This window comes from Falco cherrug, chromosome 12 (genome assembly GCF_023634085.1).
Source record: "Falco cherrug isolate bFalChe1 chromosome 12, bFalChe1.pri, whole genome shotgun sequence".
NCBI lineage: Eukaryota > Metazoa > Chordata > Aves > Falconiformes > Falconidae > Falco > Falco cherrug.
This window is the reverse complement of record NC_073708.1, coordinates 9,893,322-9,906,460: the sequence shown is the minus strand read 5'-3', so window position 1 is coordinate 9,906,460 and position 13,139 is coordinate 9,893,322. Positions and strand designations below refer to the sequence as shown.

Genomic DNA, 13,139 nt, shown 5'->3' with positions numbered 1-13,139 from the left:
GTTGCCTGTCTCCCACCCCAGCTCCTGCAGGGAGCTGAGGGCCACATCTGCTGGAGAAGAAGGTCAAGGAGGGGCTCTTGGGCAGGTAAGGAGCTGGCCTAGAGCACACAGCCACTGGGGAAAGCAGACGTACAGCTGATAGCCGTATGTGACTGCCTGTCCATACAGCCCTCCCCATGCCCCTTCCCACGCTGCATGCAGGCACCCTGCCGCACATGCACAAGCCAGGCCAGAAGGGCACTAATACTTCCCTACACAAAACCACTGGAAGTGCACAAAAACCCCAAGAGAAACAGGCACATGCATGTCCTCCACAGACCCAGCTAGCTGTGAGAGAAGAAGAAAGGGCAGGAGCGCTTACTGGTGGTGTTCCCCGCCAGCTTCAGCTCCAGCTCCTGCACCTGTTTGACCAGGAGCGAGATGTGCTGCAGCAAGTCCTTGTTCTGGAGCAGGAGCTGGTGCACACGAGCCTGGGCCTCCAGCCGCGCTGCTGCCTCCGCAGCCAGCTGGTCCTTCAGCAAGTGGACCTGTGTGATGGGAAAGTAGGGGTGAGCGTGTGGGAGATGCTGCTTGAAGGCTGAGAGCTTCAACTCCGGCCACCCCTGCTCATCTACCGGGGCTCACCAGTATCCCACCAAGCTTTGATGAAGAAGCGCAGGTATCCGCAGGTACCCGCAGATGTGATGGGGAGCGGGAGCAAGCAGCAGTGTTGCACCAGGGCACAGAAAATCTAGCGCATGGTCCCCTGGCCTCTCTGATGGAAAAGCCCAAGGCAAAGGGAGGTGGCACTGACTGGAACTCTTGGCCAGGCACATGTGCCATGAATGCACAAGGAAAGGGCAGCCCAGAAGGAAGCCAGATGGATGCAGAAGAGAAGACAGGCTTGACCAACCGGATGGTGCTGGGGGTGCAAGCCAGCCCTGGCCGAGCTGCCTTTCTGGGCAGGTTTCCCAGAGACAGGGTCCTGCCAGCGGCGCCTGTCGCTAGCAGGGGCTGGAGCATCAGAGCTGCCCTGGAGCTGCAGGCAGCTCCGGCTGCAACAGGCACGACACGCCTGGAGCAACACAGATGGCAGTGCTGCTGGGACACGGTGGCTCTGGGGATGCGACCTGGCTGCTCGCTCTGGCCCCGGAAAGAAATGCCTTAATGTTAGTCCAGGGGAAGTCCATGGGCAAGAAGATGGTTAATTTCAGCACAACTACGCGTATGCAAGCATCTGTACCACCAGCACCACGCCCCAGGGAAGGTGGGATGCTGCTGGGTGAGGCCAGCCAGGAGCCCCTGCCAGGGGCAGCTTGGGCAGCTCTCTGGTCTGAGCTCAAGCAAGGAGAGCCCCAGGAGCGTACTCTGGACACGGGAGAGCAGCGCGGAGCCACCCGGAGCCCACACCAGCTCAGCACCCCTTCCCTGCCACCCACCCACAGCTCCTACAAATGCCTGCAAGGACTGCACCAGCCACAACTCATGGGCAACTGGGAGAGCACAGATTAAACATCAAACAAAAAAACCTCAAAACACAAAAGCCCCACCAACAAACACGAAGAGTTTTACCTTGGCCTGGAAGGTGACCTTGGGGAAGAGGAGGGCTGCTAAGGGTGAGGTGCTGCTGCGGCTACAGGGCCCCAAAAGCAGCCCAGCTGGGGACCACCTGCCCCCCTGGATGGGTACCAGGAGGCAGTGCCGGTGCTGCCTGCTTTGTCCTGAGCTGCCCAAACGCAGCCAGCGAGGCAGCGGGGCAGTGCCCTTGGCAGAGCAGTGCTGAAGCGCAGCGAGCTCGAGGCCAGGCCAGGGGCTGGGACTTGCAACTGCCCATGAAGTCAGACCAAGGGCAAAGGGGTGCAATACTTTGTACTCTGAGCAGGCAGCACAGAGAGAGCCCTTTTGGTTTGCCTGTGGGCCATCAGCCAGGTGAGACACTCGACACCATTGCAGCAGGAGCAACAGTCACCTCCTCCTCCTGCCGCCACTGGTAGGGCAGGGCGGGCACGGCAGCATGGTGGGAAAGGGACTCTCTGCCCAAATACTGGTGGGTGAAGCAGAGACCCCAAGCCGAGCTGGCAGGGATGGAATCACATTTAAATGTTAAGCGGGTGCCAAAGCTTGGTGCTGGCAGCGTCAGCCTGGAAATCACCCTTCCTTGCAGCCCGTAGCTGTCTCCACCACAGGTGCCTGCAGCAGGGGCCAGGTGATGCTCATGTGATGCCAAGAGAAGATGCAAGCACAGCCCAAACATCGTATCTTGCATATCTGGGACAAGACCCATGAAGGACTCCTGGCCTTAATTCAAGACAACGAACTCTCACAGGTATCTGGAAACGTCTTGCAAAAGCAAGTGTCTGGTCAGTGAGGGAACTAAATGGCGTCTCATCCTCACCCAAGTAATTACAAGCCAACATAATTACAGGATGGTCCCCGTAGCAATAGACTAAGCACAGGCCCTGGTCAGCACAGTGGATCTCCCAACTTTGTTAGTGAAGAATTAAGCCTGTGCTCACCACCACATGTTCAAAGAAAAATTGACTCGATACTTTTTGAGAGAAGATGACAAATGCCATTGACAGAGGTGTTGATGTAATGCATGCAGTCATCTGAAAGGCATCTGACATGATAGGACCCAGCTTTCTCATTAATAAATTACAATACAAAATCACCACAGTGCGCACTGAAGAGACTGGGGAGCAGCTCAGTGACAAGAACCACCCTGGGGGTGGCCAGGGGTCCAGAGCAGGGCATCAGCTCTTAAGAGAGAGGGGGGTGAGGCCACTGGCTGCCATCCCAGGAGCCAGCCAAGAAATGGCATTAGGCTATTCCATAAGAAGAAAAAGAAATTGCCACCACAAGGCTCTGCAGCTACACAAAGACTGGGAATTACTGAAGGTGAGTAGTCCCTACCGCAGAAGCACTGCTTGCCTGGCAAGCTTTGCCTGTAGCAACACCATACTTGAGCAGACATCAAGGATTCCCCGAGGATGCAGGTCCCTCTTCCAGAAGGGAAAGCAGCTTCCCAAGACCATGACCCCAGCAGCCACATGGGCTCTTGGGGCAGCAGCTTGGCCAGAAGGACCAATACTGACTTTCTGATGCTGGAGCTGATTGCTCAGGCCAGAAAGAAGGTCGAGCAATTGCAGAGAGCACCGAGATGGGTCAGGGAACAACTAAAGCTAAGGTAATCAGTTGGATGAAGCAGCTAGAGTTGCTTAAATGAGAAATACCGGCACGGAGAACGAGCTGTCAGCTGCACAGCCCAGGCAGCACTTGGCCGGGGCAAACGCTGAGGCCAGGTGCTGGCAAGCAGACAGGAGCCAAAGGACCAAGAAACCTGGTGGCACGCAGACCTAAGCACCTCATCTTTTGTGCAGGGGCCAGGGCAAATGGCCACTCCTCTCCCCTTGCTGCAGAGCCCAGGAGGCGGCCCCTCCCCATCCCCTGTGCCCCAGCTTCCCCCACAGCCACCACCTCAGCATCTGGGCCTGGAGGCAGCCTGCCCTCCCCAGGGAGCTGCCCGCCTTCAACACCGCCTCGGGCAGGAAGCCTGCTGCTTCCCCTGGGCAGAGAGCGGAGGGGAGAACCTGTGCCACGGCTACTTGTGTCTGCTGCTGCTGCTGCTGCAGGAGCTGCTGGAGGAGCTGCATTTGGTGGTGGGCAGAGAGGGGTGTTCCCAGGTCAGGCAGCTGGGCGGACGAGGGCAGCAGCATTTTGGGCGACGCCGTCAAGATATCTTCAGGGTGGAGGCAGCTCTGCAAAACACCAACATCAAAAAGTGTGATCTTGTGCCCCTCGCCACAGAGAGCCACCAGGCACACACGGGCTGCGGCACAGAGAAGCCCCCAAAATACCCAGGAAAGAAGCTGCTGCATTCAAAGCAAATGCTCGCTTTGCTGGGGGTGCTGAAAAACTTCAAAGACAGTATTTTTTCAGTATTAAACACAGCCCAAATACTTCTGTAGAAAACTCCCGAAAGTGCTGATGCTTCTCATGAAATTTCCAGTGTATCAAAACAGTCTTTTTTTTTTTTTTTGTGTGCGTGAAAAAATCCCTATCAGCTCTGCCCCAGACGCTTTCCGTGTGGCTGCACACAGCTGAGGCTCAGCACAGTGCTCTCCGGAGCGCCCTGGGCCCGGAGCCAAAGGGCTGCCCTGCGGCGGCAGATGGCTTTGACCGAGGAGCTGGGGAATGCTGCACAATCCCTCCGGATCCTGGGGCCCCTGGGATGCACATCAGAGCCGCCGGGGCTGGGGCCGTACCATGCCCTGAGAGCGGAGGGCAGGGACCCACGCACCTTGGCGTCGGCATAGGCGGTCGCCTCCTTGCCCACAGCGTCGAGGTCGGTCACGCCGCGGCTGAAGTCGAGGATGTCGGCTCCAGGCAGCGGCAGCTCCACGGCATCAATGTCCGTCTCCTCTGCTGAGGCGGCTGCCCTCTCCACGCTGGTGAGGCGGCAGGCTGTGGGAGCAGCGTCAGAGCAGAACACAGCCCGTGTGGAGTGGGAGCTTGCTACGCTGCGCCCACGGCATGGTGGGCGATGCCCACCGGTCGGTCCCCACCGCCCCCATGCCACCCACCCTCCAGCTCTGGTACGGAGGTATACAGCTGTGCTTCCTGCTGCTGCTTTGAATGAGGCTTGTGGCCAAAAACACAGCCAGCCCCAGCACACCAAACCTGGGGAACAGCCGCCAAAACCCCTGATGTGAGACAAGTGGGCCACCAAGAGCAGGAGACACAGAGACAGCTAAAGAAAGGTAAACAAGAGATTACAGTGGAAAAAAACCCACTAAAAACAGATGCTCAGAAATCCCCAGGGAGCTGTGTATCACGGCCAGGACATTGTGTGGAGGAAAACCAAACAATGACCAGTCCAGGACAGCCCAATGATTAGGTCATCACAACAGCACTGGTTGCAAAGGCAAGCAGGAAACGGCGGCACAGCCCAGGCTGCTCCTGTTGGGATGGGGGGGATCCAGCACCTGGCCGGGCAGGGGCACCCACCAGCATCCCAACGGGCACTGGAGGTGTTTGACCAACCTCTTGCAAAACATCTGCCACCCCTCCACGGCAGGCACCAGCACCAAGGAGCACAGCAGCTTCCCGGGGCCCGGCAGAGCCTGGGGTGATGAGGCTGCACCAGCAGCCCCCCAGCCAGCAGCACGCCTCCCTGCACCCTCTGCCCATGGAGCTGATAAGGGGGCAGGGGGTCCGCAGGCTGCCTGCAGCTCTGGGAGCTTGATGCAAGACCCCAAGTGCAGCTTCACACATGCAGGGAATCGCAGAGCGCCAGTCCCGGCCCCGGGAGCACCTCGGGACATGAGGAAGGGCTGAGCTTAGGGCTTCTGTGGAAGCAGCAAGGAAATGTTTGCAGTGTGTGCAGCCGAGCACGCAGAGTACTTCGGCGCCCAGCAGAGTCCCTGGTGCTGCTAATGGGCTCCCAGCAAGGGGGATGTCTGCGAGGATGATGGCTAACACCTAGCGAAGGCTCCTTGCTGGGCAAGATCCCAGCTTGAGCCCGAGGTGCCGCAGGCCAGATTGCTGTGCAAATCCATTCCCTGCAGGTGTCAGCCAGCAAGGAGTGGCAGGGGAAGATGCTGACCCTGCAAACCACATCTGCCAGGCTCCAGGACCCGCATGCCACCCCTGCCTTTGCCCTCGCAGAATACCTGGGACATCCAGATCATCCCCATTCCTCTCACTGTCTCCGTCCTCCTGCCCATCTGCATTTTGCTGGGTGTGCTGCAGGCTCAGCTTGTGGCAGACCTCAAATGCCTGTCCCACCGTCCGGACGATGCGCATGGCTTGGCTCTGCAGCAGGCAAGGAAAGGAGAGAAGGAACATAACCTCAGCTGGGTTGCCCCTGCCCAGTGACCTCCCCAGCCTGGCACAGCTCTCGGGTCTTGGTGTGCTGCCACAGGGACTGAGGCACCAGAGTTCAGATCCCCAGGGTGCTCTGGGCCACCAGCTGCAGCACAATGCCATGGGGTCCTGCCCCAGCCATCCCACCGAGACCCTGCGATGGTTGAATGCACATCCCAGCATCTTTACCTTCTTCTTGGATTTGAAGACATTGCACCTGAAGACATTGCTAGACCCATCCCTGGCAATGTAGCTGAAGATCTTTAGGTCCTGGGAGTCATGAGACACATAGAATATCCTGCAAAGACAGAAAGGAAGGGAAGATATCAACATACATATTACCCACAGGCCCAGGAGACTGCCGAGGCCACAGCCAGTGCTTCCCAGGGCATGGGGTGCTGGCAGATGCCCAGCCTCTGCAGCACATCCCTGCTAAAGCCCATTAGAAAATTTTTTGGCAGTGGTTTTGCCTTGGCTGGAAAATTAGCCTGCTGACTTGGCAGCAGCAAGCATTCTGCAAAGGCAGCATGGGGCTTTCTCCGCTCCGCCCCCAGGTACAGGAGTCCCAGAGCCCTCCAGGGACAGAGAAGAGCAAACCTCACCCCTCTGCTTTGCCTGCTCAGAGAGCTGGCCTCCTTACTGGGGTGCCTGCTGCTCCCTCCCTGGCATGGCTGGGGCCCTTTCTTGCTCCCATCAGCTTCCCCAGGACACGGACACCTCATGCTCTTAGCTTTTGCCAGCAAGATGGAAGAAGAGCGATGGGCAGTTTTGGAAAGCACAGCACGTGAGGGGAGCTGCCCTCTGTGGGGACAGCAGCAGCTCTGCACAGTCAGTCCCCAGTGTGGTGCTGGTGTGGCATGGGGTAAGTGGCACGGTGGAGCCACACGAGCCTCTGTCCCCTCACCAAGCAGGCTCACCTGTAGATGGGATCGTGCATGACGAGCATTTTGTTCTCATCCCAGGCCCATTCTTTTTTCTGCAATGAAAGAAGCTGAAAATGAGTACGTCAGATGCTGCCCCTGAGATCAAGGACAGGGCAGACCATCCAGGGACAGACCCGGGAAGCTCTTGTCACAGCTCTGCTGCTTTTCCCCTGCAACCCTTTGCCAAGGGACAGGTCTTGATGGGGACCAGCCATGTCCCACATCACCTCCCATGTGGGCCCCTGAGCCTCTTCTACACCTGCATCAGGACTGGCTCAGCCACCCTGAGAGTACTGGCCCATCCGAGGCTGATTCCAGCCCCTCCCTCCTTCTCTCAGTGCACCAGTACCCCAGAAATTCAAGGATGCTGCAGGTCCCTGCACCGTGAGGGGAGGGCTCCTGCTGCTGAGGCACGGCTGCCTACCTTCTTCTTCTTCTTCAGAATGACCTTCACGCCGTCCACCGACACAATGAGACTCACTTTCTTCTTCTTGATATTCTTGGCTTTAAACTCATACTGCAGGAGATGGAAGAAAAACCTGAATTAGCCTCCCGGCACCAGGAAAGCCCCAGGGAGGACTGAAAAGGCTCTGCTGGGAAGGGGCGAGAGGGACAGGGAAAGGTTTCCCTGATCCCAGATGACTCCCTGAGCACATGCCTCCATCAGCCTGCGCACCCACACTAGGACAGCACAGGGGGGGCCCTGCAGTGTCCCCATGCCCAGCAGCTGGAGGAGCACACCCCAAGGCAGGCTGGCTCCTGGATGTGGATAATGCTTTGCTCAGCTCAGGATGCTGCTGCAAACGTGAACTGGTGTTTCTCAGGCACTTGCTCTGGCCCTCCAAAGGGCTGTACTTCCCTGGAAAGAGACTGCCACCTCCCCGGCACTGCCAGCCCCCAGGGCCGGCCGGTCTGCCCTGCTGGCTTGTGGCCATTGCTGAGCTCTGGTAAAGGAAACGGCATTTCGAGTGGGGGTTATTTTTGGGCTCAGTATAGAACTGAAGGTGATTACTGAGGACTCTTTGAACCTCCCTCTCCAGGGGAGATGGGATAATGCAATTACCCACTTGAATTAGAAGTCGCTGGACAGGAAAAAAACCCAACAGGAACTTTCAAGGATCAGTGACTAAACACAAAGCTCTGGTCCAGCTCAGGGAGAGAACTAGAGCCCCCAAAATTCAGCCACTTTAGCATTTAGATTCTTACAGGCAGGGAGGGGGCTGGCAGGGGAATAGGCTAGATGAGCCATTTAGGCTGAGCAACCTCCTGCGGTGGGACTTTTGGGGAGTCCCATAACCAGTCTGCCACGGGTGCACCCACATCAGGTACCCGGTGTGCTGGTCCCACACGCAGGGTGCTGTGCACAGCCATAGGGACAGACCCTCTGTGCCTGCCCAGCAGCAGGAAAGCCCAGCAGCGGGAAAGCCCCGCATCCTGCACATCGCACACCCGAGGAAGAAGAATTTAATTTATCCTCTCATTATTTTGCCAGTTTCTCTGCAGAGGGAGCACAAGGCAGGCGCCCCGATGCAAAGCTCTGCCTCCAGTCCGTGCCGAGCCTCGAGCCTTGGTGTGACATTTCCAGCACTGCATGATGTATTAACTTTGGCAGCCAGAACCAGCAGGCAGGAAAAGCTGCTGGCCCTGACCTGTGATCGAATGATAAAAGAGCTGAAAGTATAATTCCTCAAAGCCATTTTAAAGTCCACCGATGGGGATGGGAGATACAGATGACTCAGAAAACAGCGGGGGGGGGGGGGGGGACGGGACACAGCTCTGCCCCCCTCAGTGCACAGACCAGGTGAGTTGTACAAGCCCACCCACTATGGGGCTGAAGCCGTGGTGATGGGCTCGAGAAAAAGCAGAGCTCAGGCTCCCATCATGGCTACAGCCAGCCTTAAAAATCCCCAGCACATACCTGTATGCTGCTTGCAGGGCTCATTCTGCAGGGAGAAGGGTCTCACCAAAAAGCCCATCAGGGTCCCTCTTGTATTCCCCTTCTCTCATAGTCCCCTTCCCCATCGTTACAAGCAGAGGTGAAACCGCATCCAAGAACACCCTCTCTGAGCCTTGCTAAGACACCAATCCAATAGCGAGGTCACAGCAGTGTCTGGTACCTAACACTAAAGAAATGTCTTGACTTAGCTCTGTAAAGGTGAGCTCCAGCCCAGCTACCTTGCATTAATTAACCCAGCACCTTCTAAAGCTCTGCATGCCGTTTTTCCAGGAGCCGTGGGCTGAGCTGGATGCTCTCTGCAGCACCCACAGTGATGCATGGCACCTTGTGGAGCTGCAGCCTGATTTATTGGTCCTAACCATCATTGATTATAAACATCAAGTTGCATTTCCACGTTCCTGGAGCTGTGGGGTTTCTATTCTGGGCCATCCCAAGTGCTAATTAATATGGGCTTGGAAGAAACAACAACCCTGAAAAATATCTCAGGGTTAGAGAGACTGATTTTTAGCCTGGTTTGGGGGTGAGTAACAGCCCCAGGACAGCAATGCAGACAGGCCAGGATGTTTCAACAAAGATGCTACCCAGCTCTGGCATATGTTTCAGGGACAAAATCAATGCAAAGCTCCTTGGAGAAGCTTCCACAATCCCTTGCTGCAAGCAAGGCATTCTGCCCGGGCTCGCCCCGAGCCTGGCACAGCGGAGTGCCATGGAGAAAGCTGTTTTGCCTCTGCCACGCTGAAGCCCAAGTCCCTTTGTGTTGACAGCTCACGGCAAAACTCCAATGAGAACTGACTGGATCAAAGAAGTCAAATTCTCAGACAGGTCGACCAGCCAGATTTGTTAAGCCCTTGCATAAATCCAGGCCCTTATCCTGATGCCGAGGCAAAAGCAAAGCTCCTTTGCAAGTCCGAGCCATGCGCTTAGAGAGCTACGGCACATCCCGCCCCAACCAGAGCTCACAGGCGCAATCGCTCCGACGAGTTCAGATGCTCTTTGGGACACATTTCCCATTCAATGAAGCGCAGCTCTAGCCACTAAAAATCTAATGAACTCATGCCCACTGGGGCTTTAATGAAACACTAACCATAATTTAATAACAAATTAGCACGGAAGAGGATTCAATAAAACAGCAATTCCACTGAGCCGCCACACACATCCCTGGGCTGCGCAGGGCAGCATGCCGAGTCCCACCGGCCAGGAGATGCATCGCTGGTTTTGAGGGGCTTTCAAATTTGAGTTTGGGTGAATAGGTGCAAGAAAGGAGGAAAAGGACCCAGGAGAGAGGAGCAGCAGACCAAACCAAGAGGAAGCTCTGCAGAGCCTGGCACACCGTTCTTAGGCTGCCACCCCACTTCTTACAGCCACAGTGTGCAATTTGCTCTTTGTTCACAAAGCTAATTCAGCAAATCAGCGGGATTTAACCCCAAGCAGTACCTGTGGCTAGAGTCCAAGGGGGCATCAGGCTTATGTAGTTCCTCTATGTGAGATTTGAGCCACAGAGACTGTAAGGGATGAACCCCAAACTGCGCAGGGCAGAACCTGTGCTCAGACCTGCCGGCTCATGGCGCAGCAGTTCATGTTGGCAGTGACAGCAGCTGCCACAGCCAGCCCCGCTCAGTGCCCTGCCATGCCAGGGTACTGCTTGCTGGTTACGGCAGGAGAAAGGCACGTCTCACCACAAGTCCTTGCACACCCCAGCAAGCCCCCGCAGCTCCCGGGAAGGCAGTGGCTGATGGTCACAGTCAGCCGGAGGCACTAGGCGAGTGCCAGGAGCAGTGCTTGGGGCTGGGCTGGCTGCCCTGCGTGCACCCTGGCATTCCCCAGCCCGGGAGGGGTGGCTGGCCCTCTGCTATCTCCTTGGACTTCTCTGAAGCAATGGCAAATCCTTCCCATTAGCAGACTACAGGTGCCGGTATGGGCTTTTTGTTCCTGCTGGACATCTCAGATGGTCTCACTGACGTGGTGCACATCAACAGGACCTGCCCTTGCTAACACCTGCCCTGCAAGCCTCTTTACTTAATGGGGCCACAGAAAACATCTCTCTGTACAACTGATCAGGACCTCCCTGGCTTGGAGTTATTGTTGACCACAGCCTGTCTGCCCTGGGCACAGAGTTCTGCTGGGTCTGCCCACATCTGTCAACATCCCTCCTTCTGCTGGGGAACAGAGAGGGATGCAAAGCATTAAGATTTTAGCTTTCCCTATTGCTGGGAGGAGAGCAGAGGTGATGGCAAGGTTGGAAATGCCACCGAAGGGACTTTGAGATGGTCTGCACAGCCTCAGCAGCTGCTGCTGAATCCAAACCCAACAGGCACTAGCTGACCCAGGGGAGAGGAAAACCTGCACATTTCCAGGGGCACCGGACCAATGCCATACAACCCTTGCTGGGAACACAGCCTGCATCCCCAAAGATGCACTAAAATCCACACCATGGCTGCTAACGAGCTTCTCACTGAGCCAACAAGCAAAGCAAAAGTGGGGTTTCTCAAAGCCACCAGCCCGGAGCCTGCCCTGCTGCTGGGAGAGGAGGGGGATGCTCAGGGGGAGCTTTGCTGTGCATTGTGACAGGAGCAACAGGAGCGCCTCTGCAACTAGGTGCAGGGAGCTGGGTGACAGCAATTCACTCCGTGCTCTCTGGGTACCGCATTCTGATTTTAAGTGACTACTTCAGGACAAAGACCCCCACATTTCCCTCCACTGAGGGAACCAGGATGGTATCTTCAGCTACCGATGGCTCCAGCTCCAGCCTACTGTTTAATAAAGAAATTATATAGAAATAATTATCCAGCTTCGGATCAAGGAAAGAATGAAGATTTGTGCAACTTCCCCATGATCCCTTTTTAGTTTCACACCACGCAGCATTTCACTGCCAAATGGTGTAACAGTCAGAGGAGCTTTCTTGGCCTTCAACCCAGGTAGTTTGCCCATCTTGGGTATGATTCTGGATCTTTAAATGTCTGTAATAATACCGCAAGTTCGGGTTAATTCTTGGCTACAGCAATGTGGCAATCCTAGAAGATAGATGGGAAATAATTTCAGGGAAATACACAGAAAATGGAAAGAGCGGAAGAGACACCAGTCTGTTCCTGGACTTGCACAGCTCCACAGTCAGTCTCCAGCTGAAGCTCTAAGCACTCTACTAAAATTTTTAAGCACACATTGAAAATGAACCTATGAGAGAGATATATATAAAAATAATCAAGAAAAAAAGTACAGGTGGTCACACTAATAAAAAAGATCACTCATAAACCCCAAGCAGCTAAGAGGTGAATACAGATTATCCATTAATTTTACACTGCCCACAAAGAAAGATGTTCATCTTCCCAATTAAAAAAGAAACGTCCATTTAATCAGATCATGAGCACCTTACCATTCACCTGAGGTTAGTAGTAGTCTATTTTCAACATTTGCCTTTTATGCAGAGTTCACTATTTAAATAACTTTAGATGGAAAATAACGGCAGCTGGGGTATGCATCATTGTGCAACATATTCCTACTGGTGGAGTATTAAAATTGCCCTTTCTGGAGAACAGAGTAACATATGTTGCTTAATAGAGAGCGCATGTAACCTTGTCAGCTTAGAGTAAAATTGTGTATGAATCCAAGTATTACGGGTATGTGTGAAAAGCACAGAAAACTCAGCATCCTTAGAAATGTGTTATCCATCCCTGTCACGCTGTTTCTACACAGTAAAAGTGTAAGAAAACTTGTAACCACGCACTGCACACTAGGTTAGGCAGATCAGACACTAAAGAGGAGAGATGATGTCTTTCTAGATTCATCATATTCCCCCACCCCACCCCCCCACATTCTCAAGCACCTGAAAAAAGTTAACTTGAATAAAACTGGCCCCATTTTATTCCAGCCCATCTAAACTGCGGCGGGTACAGATTTAAGTCTGCCCACTAGCACTCTCCATCACGAAGGGAAGGTACCAGGAATATGGTACCAGGAATATGGTCAGGTTGTGCTAGCAGAACACAAATAAACAGAAAATTTTTTAATGAAGTTCCCCTAAATGCATCGAGCTGTCCCTGTCCCCTTCCATCCTCTATCCTCTTCCTCCTCTTCCTCATATTAAAAAAAAAAAATTACAAGCTTGTGCTGGGGAAAGAGCAGTGGTTTGAGAATTAACAAAATTCGGTGCTACTCTGCTAGCTTGGGAGGCAGGAGAAAAAAGATCTGCTGTAAGAAATAGCAGAGAAAGGGGGGTATTTTTCTGCCAGAAAACTGTATTTCTTTGTGTTTACATGGAAAGGACACAAACCTGAGCAAAGTGGCATCTGGCAGAGCCACCTTAGCTGAGTGCGAAGGGCTGGCTGGCCAGGACCCTCCGACCTGTGCCTGCTGTGATGTCCCCGCAGCTCTCCCATGGCTCCTGCCACCCTTTGTCATGGGGACCCAACGGCAAGCAC

General features: G+C 54.8%; 1 protein-coding gene across 2 annotated transcripts in view; it reads right to left on the bottom strand.

Moving 5' to 3' along the window:
• NOS1AP (nitric oxide synthase 1 adaptor protein) overlaps positions 1–13,139 on the bottom strand; it is a 43,714-nt gene that overhangs the window by 3,911 nt on the left and 26,664 nt on the right. The window contains exons 3-9 of one of the 2 annotated variants that reach the window (XM_027798209.2): positions 7,192–7,284; positions 6,762–6,835; positions 6,034–6,142; positions 5,652–5,793; positions 4,280–4,443; positions 3,570–3,737; positions 362–527 (exon numbers count right to left, since the gene is read on the bottom strand). In XM_027798209.2, the coding sequence (XP_027654010.2) occupies positions 362–527; positions 3,570–3,737; positions 4,280–4,443; positions 5,652–5,793; positions 6,034–6,142; positions 6,762–6,835; positions 7,192–7,284 (916 nt within the window). The remainder of the gene's footprint in view (positions 1–361; positions 528–3,569; positions 3,738–4,279; positions 4,444–5,651; positions 5,794–6,033; positions 6,143–6,761; positions 6,836–7,191; positions 7,285–13,139) is intronic. The other variant, XM_027798210.2, reaches the window with a different exon arrangement.